Below are 15,353 nucleotides of genomic sequence, written 5' to 3'. Positions count from 1 at the left end.
GAAATTACAAAATTGTTTATACATAAAAAATACAATTTCAATTATGGTTTGTTGATTTCCGTTGATGTTATATTCAATGAAATAGGAAACAGCATTAAAAGGTTATATCTGTGTTTCACAACTTAGAGAACAAAAAAACAAGTCTCTAGTCTTGGTTATATAAATGCACGAAGTAATAAAAAGTTATCGATTGACTTGAAATAAAATGCTGTCGTATAAAATAATATGGTGGTACCTTCATCATTAGTGGACAGAACAATGTCCCACAAGCTTTACTTCTACCAAGGTTGACGCTTGCGCAATATTTTTACTGTACAAATTACAATATAAAAAACAGCAAAAAAAATGTGTTTTTAAAAGGTTTCTAGCTTTTTAGGCTAAAATGTGTTTCCTTGTTTTTCTACATGCCGATTGACTTTAAATAAAAAAAAAGTTTCACTATCAGACCGAACGGTTTACAGTTGTGAGGCTGCTAAATCAAAGAAAAAACTACTATCAATAAGTAGATCTATATTGCAAGTATTTATTCGATGTGGTTTGGTGCAAACTTCAATGCCTCAAAGAAACAGATCAACCTGACACATACGGCGCCAAAATTATATCTTTTAAAACAAGCAAACAGTTCAATAACCTCCATCAGCTCTCAGATGTCATTATTTAATTCTATAGACAGTGAAATGAAGTCTGATCTCTTGCCTCTACGCTTCAGAAACTCTAACCTACTTGTGTTTGTTCTAACCCAGCATTAACCTGTCAACCATTGAGAAAGAAAACACAGATAGACTCAATTATTTACTTGTGTAGATTGCGGCTCGCTGCTGTTTCGATCGTCAAACCATCTGAGTCTTTCAAAACTTTTTTGTTTGTTTGTAATCCGTTTTTTTTTTTTGTTGATTTAAAAACAAAAATTGTGTCTCCCAGACGCTATCTTACGTCATACTTGTCCCCTTTAAGAGACACTACGTTTTACTATAATAATTGATTTAAACATTAAGCACCATTAATATTAAGGCTATCGTTTCTTCCAGTCTCAGATCGGCTACTTGTGCCTGGTCTTTGACCGCCTGCATTATGTTTCTAGTCATATGTAATACACATTTATAATTTTTAAACTTATTTAAAAACTTTGATTGTTAGACTTTGATTTACAAAACGAATGAAACATTTTTTTTCTTGTAATTATTGTGATATCATTATATTTGAGATATTTGAGTTAATCATATTTTTAGAAGTAACGTCAGTATTTTATAATATAAGGTAAAATACATTTTAGAGGATTTTAATATTATAGCATTGAACAAAACTATAACTTTGCTTTGACCAGTTCTGTTGCAGCTGTGTTGTCATATAGTAGCGGTTCTGTCTGCGTCATCTAGTTCTTTTAATTTTGTAAAGAAATCCCTTCTTTCTTGCGGTCCGAACCGACTCCATGTTGGATGGAAAAGTCTTTCAGTACTAGAGTGTGCCAGGGAGAGTCAACACAGGTATCTAAGTTGTAGTTTTGGTCTAAGTATATCAGGCGAATATTTTTTTTAAAATTATTAATATATTACTAAGTAAAATTATACAATGATAAAAAAAATCGAAAACAATTTTCAATATCTTAATTTAAAAAAAAAAAAAATAACCAATTATATGTCAATACACAAGAAGTTTACTCAGTTGATTTGTTTTATGTTATATCTGAAGCTGGACGTAAGTTATTATAACAGATACACAATCTACGATTCAACCTTAAAACATATTTCAAGCCAACGTTAAATTAAAACAAAATGTAGTAAAAATCGAAGTGTTTTTAGTTTTGATTAGTTACAAATTAAAATTATTCTCAATTTTTCAACATGTGGTTGTTGTAGCACTTGAATTGCATAGCCATGCTTAGAAGTTTGTATTCTATTAGCATGTTGGCCAGTTCGGTGTTTACAACATTATAATGTAATGAGCACCTGTTTGGTCACAGTCTACCTTAAGAGTTTAGAAGGACGATAACATAATGGTGCCTTCGTATTTCGTATTGTCATTTAAAAAAAAAAAAAAAAAAAAAAAAACTATTTATTAACTGTTGTTTTAAATTATGTTCCATTTATATGCATATAAAATATATTTAGTTCTCTTAAAAAAATTTAAACTTTTTTTTATGTAAATCTAGTTATTAGTGTGAAAGAACTTAATTAACTTAGCAATACAATTGGAAAAAAATATTCTTTTTGTACAAAAATCTAAAACCGTTTACATAAATGTGCTAAAAATATGTTAAATAACCATCTCCATTACTAAATAGACTTCCGTGTTTGTTACTATTTTTAGTGAAAAGTTTTAAAGTGTGTGTATTTTTATGAAAAAAAACCAGCTTCCATAGTTCATTTTCAAAATTAAATTTTTTGCTTTCAAAAAAGAAATAAAGTAGCCGTTGCATCAGAACTTTGAATGGTCTAAAATATCATGATGTAAGATTTTCACTATTTTTTTTCTAGTTTACGAAAACAAAATGGGATGGACGGACGGACGGACAGACAGACCACACAAAACTAACAAAAACCCTTTCGGGGGCCGCTAAATACAAACTAATATAATACACTACGAAAATGTTTTTTTCCGATGAGTTAAAATTAGGTATTTGCGGCTATCAAAAAGGGGGATAGTCCGCCCGTCCCGTTTAGAACACATAAGGTAGAAATAGATTGAAAATTTGACATCAATAAATTTTAGAACTTTTGAAGTTCTGATTTGACATCAAGAAATTTTAGAACTTTTGAAGTTCTGATTTGACATCAAGAAATTTTAGATCCTTTGAAGTTCTGATGTTTCTAAAAGTGAATCATTTAATGTTAAAAAGGAAATATGCAGGCTTTTTTTTTGTCATAAAAATACACCAGTTTTACAAAACAAAGCACAGGAGACAGTGCTGAACATCATTATTAATGTACTGTATACTTTTTAAAATATGTATGTAAAAGTTTTTTGTTAATTTTTAAGTTTTAAAAATATTTCTATTACTGAGCTAACTTTGTTCTGTTTTGTAAGCTACACAATGTTATTTTTTAAAGTAATATAATCTATTTAGTATGTATATACGTCGAATAGAATTGAAAAGATAAATTAATAAGCAGTTCTTCATTTCAAACACACAATGTTGTATAATGGAGATAATACTATCTTAATATTTAAACAAAAAGGATTTTTTTTTCTTGAGGCCCTAAAGGAAAGTTTGGCCTTTTAGAAAACTATCAGTTAGATCAGTGGTCGCAAACTGCCTTTCTCGTGCCACATGAAGCTCTTTGTGTATTTAGCTGCGGTTCTTCCACGAAAAACAATTTAGTGCAGTCACGTGATATTTACCGTTTCGTATTGCAAGAGACAATTAAACCTTTTGAAACACTTACAGACAAGAGATAGCACAAACTTACAGACAAGAGATAGCACAAACTTACAGACAAGAGAAAGCACACAATTCTTGTGTAAGCCCTAAAATTAACGTTTGAGGTTATTTCTATTCCAATGACCAAACGCGTGAAATAGATAGCAAATGTTGTAACCGAATAAGTATCAAATTCTATTTGAAAAATATTGCCTCAATTTCAACAGAGAAAAAGTCAGACAAGAAATTGGTGTGTAGGTACTTTAAAATAAAAATGAACATACTTTCCACATTGTAGAGTTCATCATTTAGCACCAAGACATTACCTGAGAAATGAAATGAAGGCTTAAGTTGATTAACTCCAGTGTAGCTAAAGCTCTTTCTCATCGCTAATTTAAACAAGTAATAGAAAAATAATACCTTTTTAAACTAAATCGTATGGGAAAGAACCGTTAACTACCATTATTTGAAAATTACAAGGTTTAACTCACTTTCTGCTAAATAAAAAAAAATTAGTTAGTACTAAATGATTTACAAAATACAAAAGCGTCAACAAACGGATTAGAAAGGGAATGAAAGAAGCGAAGAAAAAGTGGATAGAGAAGAAGTGTCAAGAAATTGAACAAGGACTTAACAGGAATGACAGTAAAAAGCGTACCAACTAGTGATGGACCTCACTACCTCAAAGCACGGAAGAACCAACACAATACAAGATAAAAACAATAGACGCTTAACTGAGGAAAAAGATGTATTAAAAAGATGGACGAAATACTGTTCAGAGTTGTATAACTTTGAAATCTCAGGAGATACAGAGATACTAAGTGTTCCGGCAGTATTCAAAATTGACGACAATCCGTTTCTTCGCTCGGAAGTAGTAGTAGCAGTAATAGCCCTGAAAAAAGAAAAATCGGCCGGAGTTGACAACATTCCTGGTGAACTTCTACAGTCGGGAGGAGAAACCATGATAAACACACTCTATACGATTTGCAACAAGATCTGGCAATCAGGAGAATGGCCCAAACCCTGGACCCAATCACTCATCATGACCCTTCAAAAGAAAGGCAATTTACAGCTCTGTCAAAACCAACGCACCATCAGCCTCATAAGCCATCCGAGCAAAGTAATTAAAAATTATATTAAACCGACAGCAGACAACATCATATGAGAAGAAAAAGCGGGTTTTAAACAAGGTCGCAGCACAACAAAACAAATCATAAACCTCAGAATACTCTGTGAGAAATATCTCCATCACCAAGAGAATCTTTCCCACGTCTTTATTGATTTCAAGAAAGCTTCCGATCGAGTTTGGCACGGAGCACTCTGGGCGACAATGGAAAAGTACAACATTAATAAAAAAACATAATCAAAGTTATCCAGAACCTCTACAAGGATGCCATCAGTGCAATGTACTTCAACAATAATATTGGGGACTGGTTCAAAACGCACAGTTGGAGTAAGACAAGGCTGCCTACTTTCAACAACACTTTTCAATATCTTGCTTGAAAGGATAATGGAAGATACTGTCGAGGGATATCACGGTACTGTTTGCATTGAAGGAAGAAGAATTACTAACTTGCGCTTCGCAGATGACATTGACGGCCTATCAGGGACAGAAGAAGAAGTAGCTGACCTGGTGATGTGCATTGACAAGACTTTCGCAGCATATGGCATGCAGATAAATGCCGAAAAAAAGCAAACAAATTATGACCAATAGCCATCAGGGCTTTAAAAGAGGCATCAGTATTGGAGGTGAAAAGCTGACTAGTGTTAACTGCTTCAAATACCTCGGAGCTATTGCCTCTGATGAGGGAACAAAACCCGAACTACTGGCCCGAATAGCACAGTCCACAGCAGTCCTTTCAAAACTGAAAATCATATGACAAGACAAGGGCTTGGCCCTAGGCACCAAAATCAGACTGTTGCGCTCTGTGGTCATGGCCGTTTTTATATGCTTGCGAGTCTTTGACGCTGACTGCAGAGCTAGAGAGGAGGATCCTAGCAATGGAATTGAGATGCTATAAAAGGATCATAGGCATCACTATCAAAGACCGCATCACAAACCAAGAGATTAGAGACATAGTTACTGCAGCGATAGGACACCATGATGACCTGCTAATTATTGTAAAGAAATGCAAGCTTAAAATATATGGCAATATTACAAGATCCACGGGGCTCGCAAAGACCATCCTTCAGGGAACAGTACCAGGAAAAAGAAGAAGAGGCAGACAGGGAAAGCGATGAGAGGACAACATAAAAGAATGGATGGGCCTACCATTGATAGAGGTTTTAAGCAAGGCAAAAGACAGGGAGAAATGGAGAAAGACGGTCGACAAATCTTGCTTGGTGCCCCAACGGTCCAACAGATTAAGGGATAGGTAAAGATAAAGTAGGTAAAATGATTTAATTTTTGGATTGATTTGTGTTTTGTTATCGATCATGAATAATTATGTAAAATTTCATCTTGATCTGAGACAGCACAAACTCTCTTTGTAATCTTGTTTTTTTACTAATTGTTTATTGATTAGCTCTATTTCATGCTTTTACCTTTCTCAATACGTTAGGATCCTATGATTCTATGATCCTATCACTTATCTCGACCAGTTCGGGAAATGGTGTGGGAGGGGGGAGGTTACATAAAGAAAGTAACATCTCAGTGAAATTTACCTTAATAGTTTTTAAAAGCATTTATATAAAAAAAGGGAAAACTACCTGAATTTGAACTCATGGCTTAAGCCTCTTCAATTACTCTGATAGTGGAGGAGCTTATGAAACTAGAAGATTATATAGTTAACTATTGTTTATTCAATTATTTTAGAGAGGGGACTGATTGAGCTTATACGATGTCTTTCCCTTCTTTCCAATAGTTAATTAACTAATTTTTTAAAATTGATTCTTGTGTTGTCAGGTAAAAGAAGTTATTGTGCAAAATTTCATCTTCATCGTGTGATCAGTGAGAAATAACGTGTACCAAATGTATTACAAGACTATCTATGTAACTTTGTTTGAGTATTATTATTTTTAGGGTCTTCAACTTGTGGTAGGGCTACTTTACATATGTTCACCGCTAGTATCTAAAGAACATGTATGCCTGGTGTTATCAATATTGGTCAACTGGTTTTGATTTCTTTTCAGGACATATGTAAACCTATATGCTGGATTGGTGGGATTTTAAAATTAACTCTCTGTGTTTCATAAGCCTATTTAATATTGTGTGTTTCAGATTTGGTATTCAGTGTTATGGTTTTCTCTACGGCCAAGACAGCCACTACTGCATCCCTACTGGTGGAATCAGTGCGTTTGTCCCACGTCCTAATGAGACGGAAGGAGATTTCTACTTCCTAGGAGGCTGTAAGGCTTACGTAGACTTTAGGTACGTTTCAAGCAAAGTTTTATCATTAGGACTTATTGCAGTGTTTTTACTATAAGATAAGTTATTTAATATTTTCATGGCAGATAAGTTGCGCTATGAGGATGTGTCTTTGAACGGTGACGGTGTCAAAAGAGAAAAGCCGTCTTGAATCTAGTTACATTAACGGTGTAGACTATATTAAACATGTGTATAATACAAGCAAATATTTTAGATTTTCATACATGGTGAAAAAAAAACAACAATAAATAGCTATCTTTTTGGTGTATCATAAAACATAAAACTATTTTTTTCATGTTTTTTTTTAGCCAAGACATATAGCTTAGATCAGGATCAATTTTTGGGGCGATTTTTTTTTTTTTAAATAAAGATTATTTGTCGTAGCCTAAACATCAATCTTGACCAAACGGGTTTGCAGTGAGAACAGTTCAAACTCGGGCTGATCATGATAGTTCGTTGGGTTTACCACTAGACCAAGAAGTTTACAAATGTAAAAAGTTATACTGTTTATTTCCATTTTCCGATAAATAATAATTTATACTTTAAAAAACAACAACAAAAAACTCGCTTATATTGCGTGAACTCTGCATTATCATCATCTCGAGTTTTCAGCTGTGGTTTATTTTTTCGTGGTGCGTGTAATGGAGTGTGTTTTTTTTGTGTTTCTATGGTGCAGAAGAAGTTAGCGATTGGTTCTGAATGATGTAAGAAAAATGACATTGTCGTCATTGATTTGTTAGGACAAATGACTCCAGAACGTGAGACTGTAAAGTTTTCTTATTGTAGTGAGTTAGAAGTTGTTAAACAATATTACTACTCAATTCTAGTACACTTGTTTTATATTAACTTGATTTAGTCAATATTATAATAAAATGTATATGTGGTTTTGTTCACAAAAGAAGATATTAAAGTTATTTCAATTTTTATTAGTTAAGTTTAGTTGTCTACCAGCAGCTTGGTGCTACAAGTCAACGACCATCAACAACATTGCGCCTTGGGGTCTTAACATCGTTTCAGTCGCTGCCGTATCATTTTTTATTGCTAGTCTTATTGCCTCTTATTTTGTACATTTCCCATTAAAAATAATTAACTGCAATTAATTAATGAACTAATTGTTAAATTTTCGATTGATTCATGTGTTGTCGTCAGAAATGAATAGTTGTGCAAAGTTTCAGCTTGATCCGAGAATGGGAAGTGGGAGGAAATAACTAATTAAAATTTTGACCAGACAGGAAGACACGGAGTGCACTAGTGTAAGCTTGGTAAAAAGTACAGCAATACCTTTTACATTCAGTTTAATATAACACATTCAATTTCTTTATTTACATTCCAGACCTTATAATTACATCAGATATGCTGACATCACTTTCCAACAAGACTACTTCACTGCCAGACGGACGTGTGAGTGCCTGGACGCTCGACTCATGGCCGCCGACACCGTTGACAAATGGGTCTGGTTTCTCGGCTTCACGGGTAATTCCTACACATACTGGCTAGGACTGGATGACTTAAAAGAAGAGAACAACTTTGTCTGGGCAGATGGACAGACGATCAAGCCGGAGATCAAGGAACAGATATTCACAAAAGGCAAACCAGACGGCGATGGTGATTGTGTATTTCGAGTGACCTTTACAAGTTTCATGGACGATGCCGACTGTAACAGAAACTTAACTTCTATCTGTGAACAGTTACAGTTTGCTACTTCTGTTTGTAACTAGAAGACTTACCTGTAACGTCTGTACTTTATAAGATAAGATAAGATATTATTATAATTTTACTTTTATTTATGTTAGGCTTAACACCAAAATCAGCTCAATCGCGATCTGGCCAGCCTGAAATCTCGAAGCTAAAAATGTTGCTAGAATTAGACAGCAACAGACAAGTTTAGATAAGAGGTGAAAAGGTTAATCAAAACAGTGGTTCTCAAGATATGAGACTTAATGATATTTTCCCTCTTGTAAATAAACGTTTAAAGTTCTTTAAAAGTGTATCAAGTATTTGAGAGCATATTGATTGATGACAGTTTATATCAGACACTAATAAACAGCCCTAGAAACTAGAAAAAATAAGCAGATGTAGTTTCTTCATTCTTAAGTAAATATTCTAAGATGCAAAAAGAGAGTTCTGTTTTGTACATAAACAGTGGGAATGCTCTTGTGATTAAAACTGTTTTTCTTTGCATTATATTATACCTTGCACCGAAAATTCATTAGTCAATGCATCTGTAACTTAGGGCTGTCTTTTTATGTTTATGTAATGAAGATCGAGCTATAGGTGATTCTTGACGGATTGGTTACATCAGGATGGTTTATTACAATTTTACCCATTTATGCCGTTATTAGAAAATCAACCCCATGCCAGTTATTTATACTCTACTAATTAAGCTCATTGTGGGAATGATATTTTTTATTCATGTAAGCTTTCTTGAGATACACCAGTGGCGTCACCTGGGAGGTGCTGGGGGTGCGGTCCACACCGGTCGACACCCACTATGTATAGGTAATTTTAATAAAAACACATAGTCAAATATACAAACTATTGAAAAGATGGCATAAACAATGGAATTTTCATATAGAAATTTTACATTTGTGCAAAAAATCGATGACAATAGGTAATCAGCATAAGTATTGGCTTACCAAAGTGAATTTCTATTAGAAAAAGTGGATAAAGTTGATAGCCGGGGGGGGGATGACACCCTGAGTCACTGCACCTGGTGACACCAACCCTAGTGACGTCAGATACACCAATTCAAGTTGTGCACGGAGATAGTCACAAAGTCGCAGAACTAGTCACAATATTGCAGAAATGGGTGCCCTGTGGCTACTCCCAAAGTAAAGAACATTTTCTGTACAGTTTTAAAGACCTATCTGAAGGAAAATGAATAACACTTTCCTGATTTGTGTAAAAGTAAAAGCTACCTACACGGCTCTCTGCAATTAAAGTGTAAGCTATCTATTAAGCACATAAAACACAATAATTAATCATACATTGGCATATTTAATATACATTTTATTGCTTCCATATTTCCATAATAAATCAATCTACATAAGTGTTTGTAAGCGGTTACCTGTAAACAGAGCTCTGTCCGAGTCGGGATTAAATCTCGAGCCCATTTGATATGTAGCCAAGCGACTCTTGTCACTTAGTCACATATCACAACCCGTATACCTTTTATCTAGATAAAATATTGCATAGAAGTATTTTTCTTTCAAGTCGATTGATATTACAAAAAAAAATAAACATTACAAGTAAAAAACTTTACGTTTAAACACAAGTAATGAATAGTCTTATATTTGATGATTTTAAAATGTACTCATTGGTGACTCGAATCCCTTCACCTTTATGTACAGACCTCCCAATACAGTCGAAAAGTATTTAGTTTAACCCTTTGTTAAAATTTATTGTGACCTATAAACTAATAGATGTCATCTGATAGGTCAGGTTTTTTTTTCAAAGCAAATGACTAACTATTCCCAATATAGATATCATAGAATAATTAACAAAGTCCTACCAGTTTAGATAACTTAGAATATACATACATACATAGATACACGAATTTGTAGCTTAAGAGTATAGGATTCCATTCCATATTTTATTGCCTATATCATAATTAGTATCTAACTCTGAGTCAGTACTAAAATACAGCGCGACATGCCAAACCAGAATTTACGAGCCAAAACTTACATGCTTTCTTATCACTTGTCCAGATATGCACATGAAAAATGTTTTTACGAACAGTACTTCTAAGCGTTTGTCCTACGGTTAGGGCTTGTAATCAAATGTGTTCAATGCATATTTTTGTATTGATCTTCTGATCAGGGCACAGTGCAAACAATTTTCACTTAGCACATTCTATTCTAGACCCAACATGAAAGTAGACTATGACAATGCGGTTGACATGTTTAGATGACGTACTCAAAACATAGATAAATACTGTGGAAATGGGTAAAACCGATGTGTTTACAATTATTAGTTTTTTTTTCATTATTACAAACGTATATTAATTCAATCTGTCTGTCTGGTAAAAAGTTTCTACACGTTATTTCTCCCAATATCGGATCAAGTTAAAATTTTGCATAATTATTTTTTAACTGACATACCATGAATTAATAATAATAAAAATAATGTACCATTCATTTTATTAACTATTGATTTATATTGATAATTAGTTATTTTGTTTTGTATTTCGAACAAAAGGAAATACATTTTCCTTGACTGATAAAGTGGTATAAGTTGAATTAGACCCGTGATTGTAAAAAAAAATGTAAATAACTATAAATAACTATAAAATATTTGTTAAAGCAACCCCTTTGGAGGAGACCTTAGTTCAAAAGTTCGATTTTTTTTATAAATACATTTTAAAAAGTGATACCCTCTTCTTTCTCCTCCTACCTCTTTTCAATTATCCAGACAAGTGGTAGGATAATAGAGTATTGAGAAAGCTAAAAGTATGAAACTACGCTAAACAAAAATCAATTGGCAAAAATATTTCTAAACACACATATTTACTTAAATTAGTCTAGATCTCTTACAAATTAAATGACATGACTGACCCAACACTAAATAATACACTAACTATCAGCTTTGTATTTATTTTTGTAAGTATTTTTTATTCATTTTTAACGGCCTCCGAAAGGGGAAAAGACGCTTTTGTTTTTGTGTGAAATGTCTGTCCGTCAGTCCGTCTGTCCGTCCGTCCCGTTTAGATGTCGTAAACTAGAAAATATAGTGAAAATCCGACATTACAATATTTTAGACCATTCAAAGTGCTGATGCAACGGCTTCTTTTTTCTTTTCTGAAAAGAAAAATCTATTTTTCAATCACTTATGCAAGCAGTTTTTTCATAAAAATACACCACTTTTACAACTATTAACTATTAAACACTCAAACACTTGAGGCTCTTGGCTTGGCTTCCGAACCGGAGGTCCCGGGTAGGAATCATGGCGAAGACTGGGAATCTTTGGGTCCACCCAGATCTAATGGGTACCTGGGTTGGTCGTCGTGCTGGCTACATGACACCCTCGTTAACCGTAGGCTACAAAAACAGATGAACTTTACATCATCTGCCCTATAGACCACAAGGTCTGAAAGTGGAACTAGTTAGGCAAGGTTCACATCTAACTTTACATTTACTTTCACCTATCCATTGATCTGATTTACCGTTGGGGCACTACACAAGATCTGTCAACCTCCTTTTTCCATTCTTATCTGTCATTTGTCTTTCATATAATTTCATTCGGATGTTCTTTCTGAAAATATTGAAGCCTTCGGGGGGCCTATTTTGAGTTTGTGTTTCCACACAAACTGTCTTTTGTAACCTTGTTTTTTATTTTATTTTATTTGTTTCATTTGCTCCAGTAAGTCATATTTTGGACGATCCTTAACTGCACCTCAAAAAATGACTTTTGACAATATAACTGAACCAGCTCTGCTTTCCCCTCTTAACAATATTGACGAGTCCCGCTCTTAAAGCCAGAAGTAAAAACGAGCTTGTCTTTTTTTCCTGGTACTTTTATACACCCCCCGAAAGGAGAATAGCCACTTTTTATTTTGTGTGGTTTTGTTACCGGTTGTTTGACGTGTAGCACTAAACTGCTGGCAGACAACTACCTGTTATAAGCGTAATATATTTTAACTAGTAAAACGTCAAAAATATTGAATAACTTCTTTTTGTGAACAACCTAAATGACACTTTATTTATAATATGACTCAACTTGTGATAAATGAAACAAATGTACTAGACTTTAGTAATACTATTCTTTAACAAAATCTATTTTTCTACATTAACACAACCTTTCAGTCTTACGTTCTGGAGTCGTCTGTCCTAACTTAAACCAAATGATGACAATCATACCTATGATGCATCATTCACAACCAATCTCTAACGTCTTTCCACAGTCACCATAGAAACACACACACAGTCCATAACATGTGTTCTGTCTGTCAGGTAAAAAAAAGTTTGTACACGTCATTTATCCGACACCCAATTTCGGATCAAGCTGAAATTTTATCACAAATATTTCATTTACCTGTCAACACAACATTAAAAAAAAGACTACCCTATTAGTTAATTAATATTGGTAATAAATTATAAAAATTAGATAACTATACAATCTTCCATGTTCATAGACTCTTCGCTAGCTGAGTGGTAACCGCGTTAGCTGGAGAAGCCTGAGAAGGCTTTAGGCCACAAGTTCAAATTCAGATCGTCCTCATTTTTTAAAATACATTTTAAAAGCGATCCCCCAGATACCGCATTCTTTCTCCCGATACCTAAACCAACTGGTCCAAAAAAGTGATAGGTTCATAACATTTTGAGAACGCTAAAGCGTGAAATTGCGCAAAACTAAAAACAATGGGTCAAATTATTTCTGAGCCCACAGATATATTTTTGTTAGTCTAGATCTATTAATAATTTAATTACATGACTGATCCAAACTAATTGATACACTTAATTTAAGCTTTGTTTTTTTTTTATAAAGTTTTTTTTTTTTTTTAATTCGCTTCCTACTTTTACTAAATGATAAATGCGTTTTTAATAGGGTTTGTTGGACTAGTCCGTTTCGTTTCTTTGATTAAAAAGTATTGGGCCGGAAGTCGCTTTTTTCCCTATATATCTTTGTATTTTTCAGTTCTCTTTTTAAATTAAACTGACATTATTATGCTATAATTTTAAGTGTACCTGATAGAGAAAAAAATTCTGCACAAAAATACGGGTAGTTGGGATATAACCCGATAGAGGCTATAAAAAGAAAAGACCTGAAACTAGCGCGTGAAACTACACATTTACAGTACTTTATTTCATGAGTATTTTACCCAAGATCTGTGTTGTTTTTTTAGGACTAGCTTATTTCATGTACCCGGCATTTTCCGATACACAATTTCATACACAAAATAAGTGTTGAAAAAAAATGTATTGATTTTAAACTTTAAATGATTACTTAAAAAGGTGTTACTCTAATCAATTTAGAATATTATTTTGTTATGAATGTCACTGTTTATTTTGTGTCTGTTCTAGTTTCTTAAATATTTCTTGAGTAAAGGGGTCGTTTTTCTCCTAATGGGTATACCTGATTTCTCCAAGCAGCCTTTGTAAAATATTGGTCCTAAATAATGCTATGTTTATAAACGAAAAATCGCATGGCTGCATTATGATGAATGTACGTGTTAGTTCAATATATTTTATATTACTATAACTATATAATATAACTATAAATAACCGCATAAATAGACGTAAGTTTTTTTTTTTTTCTGTTAGATAAAGTCATATGGCAAATTTTTGTTTATATCCTAATTCTAAAAAGGAATAATAATAGAATTATACGATAAAAATAATCACTAAGTTTTTCTTTTAATAGTTTTGAAAGTCTGAGTTTGTGTTTTTGCTGATGTACACAAGCTACACTATGAGTCAGTCCATCTCTTCTAATTGTTTAGAAATGAGTGTAAAAATGTAGGCTTCGATTTTTTTAGCCTGAATTTAAGAAGTTACAAACTTCAAACAACTAATATATTGCCTCTTCCATAAAACTTTGGACTTAAAAATAAATTTATCAAATGCTCGAAATCCTGCTTGTATACTTAGGCCCTATTTAAATCGATCCGATATCAATGTACTAAGTAGCAATAACCCCGCAAAAAAATTAAATGAAAGAAGATTGAGATATACGTATATTTTTTAGACGGTACACACCGGTACGGGGTACCGGCACCTTTTTTTCAATGTCGGGAAAAATGATTACTTTTCTTGTAATTCAACATTAATTGTTAATTTATTATTAGTTGAAAGTAAGGCAATCTATCACTGAGTACCGGAGCCTCTTTTTTATTTTTACAAAAAAAAAAGCACTTTATATACTTTCAGCCGACATGCCGTATTATTAAAAACACCTCTATGTGAACTTCTCAATCATCTAGAGTCTTAGACAGTCATTATTTTAGACTAGATTTAAGTAGAGTCTAGACCTATATTTAGTAGGCCTATTATTATAAAAAATAAATAAATAATCAGTCATTATAGACATCATTCGCAATGTTATTATTAGGTCTAGGCATTGAAAAGTAAATCTATTAATAAACTATAATAGATCTAAGTCTAAGTACTAACTTATTAAATAAGTCATTATAAGTAGAAGTATTATAATGAATATTGTATAGATCTATATTGACTAGATTATAGATAGATCTATAGATAGATCTCTAGTTTAGTAGATTAAGTATAGAGTATAGTAAACGTATTACACTATTATTAGATCTATGTCTTATGTCTATATCTAATAATTTAAAAAAACATTTGTCTTTATTAATATCTAGACTTTTTTCTAATAAAAACTGACTATAGGCATAGCATATAGGCTAGACTCGGCAATCTAGTCTCAAGATAGAATCTATACTGTTAATAGATCTATTCGATTTTTATATATAGATTTAGACTAGAATTAGATTATAGATCTAAATATACTAATGGAGAGATGATGATATAAGGTGTTAGCTAATAGCGGTGCACAAGAAACAAACCTGGGTTTTTCTAAACTCTAATACTTGGTATGTAATAGTAAAACAGCACCTACCTAAATAAATCGTAACTAGCAATCAAAAACCTATATTTATTGTAGTATATATATAGG

At 32.9% G+C, this 15,353-nt stretch overlaps 1 protein-coding gene across 1 annotated transcript; it reads left to right on the top strand.

Moving 5' to 3' along the window:
* The first annotated feature begins 225 nt into the window (after positions 1-225).
* Positions 226-9,393, top strand: LOC106079778 (uncharacterized). The gene is made up of 4 exons (XM_056042614.1): positions 226-286; positions 1,325-1,484; positions 6,579-6,728; positions 8,059-9,393. Exons 1-4 carry the CDS (start codon positions 226-228, stop codon positions 8,441-8,443), a joined length of 756 nt encoding a protein of 251 aa, XP_055898589.1. The 3' UTR covers positions 8,444-9,393.
* The last annotated feature ends 5,960 nt before the right edge of the window (positions 9,394-15,353 follow it).

Source organism: Biomphalaria glabrata, chromosome 9, assembly GCF_947242115.1.
Source record: "Biomphalaria glabrata chromosome 9, xgBioGlab47.1, whole genome shotgun sequence".
Taxonomy (NCBI): Eukaryota; Metazoa; Mollusca; class Gastropoda; family Planorbidae; genus Biomphalaria; species Biomphalaria glabrata.
The sequence above is the reverse complement of the archived record's forward strand: the minus strand, read 5'-3'. Positions and strand labels throughout refer to the sequence as shown.

Bases quoted from the DNA above. Each gene is read 5' to 3' on its own strand.
- LOC106079778 (XM_056042614.1), top strand. From the start codon at position 226: ATGGTGGTACCTTCATCATTAGTGGACAGAACAATGTCCCACAAGCTT. The intron at 1,485-6,578 runs GTATCTAAGTTG...TGTGTGTTTCAG, and splicing joins GCCAGGGAGAGTCAACACAG to ATTTGGTATTCAGTGTTATG. The intron at 6,729-8,058 runs GTACGTTTCAAG...TTTACATTCCAG, and splicing joins AAGGCTTACGTAGACTTTAG to ACCTTATAATTACATCAGAT.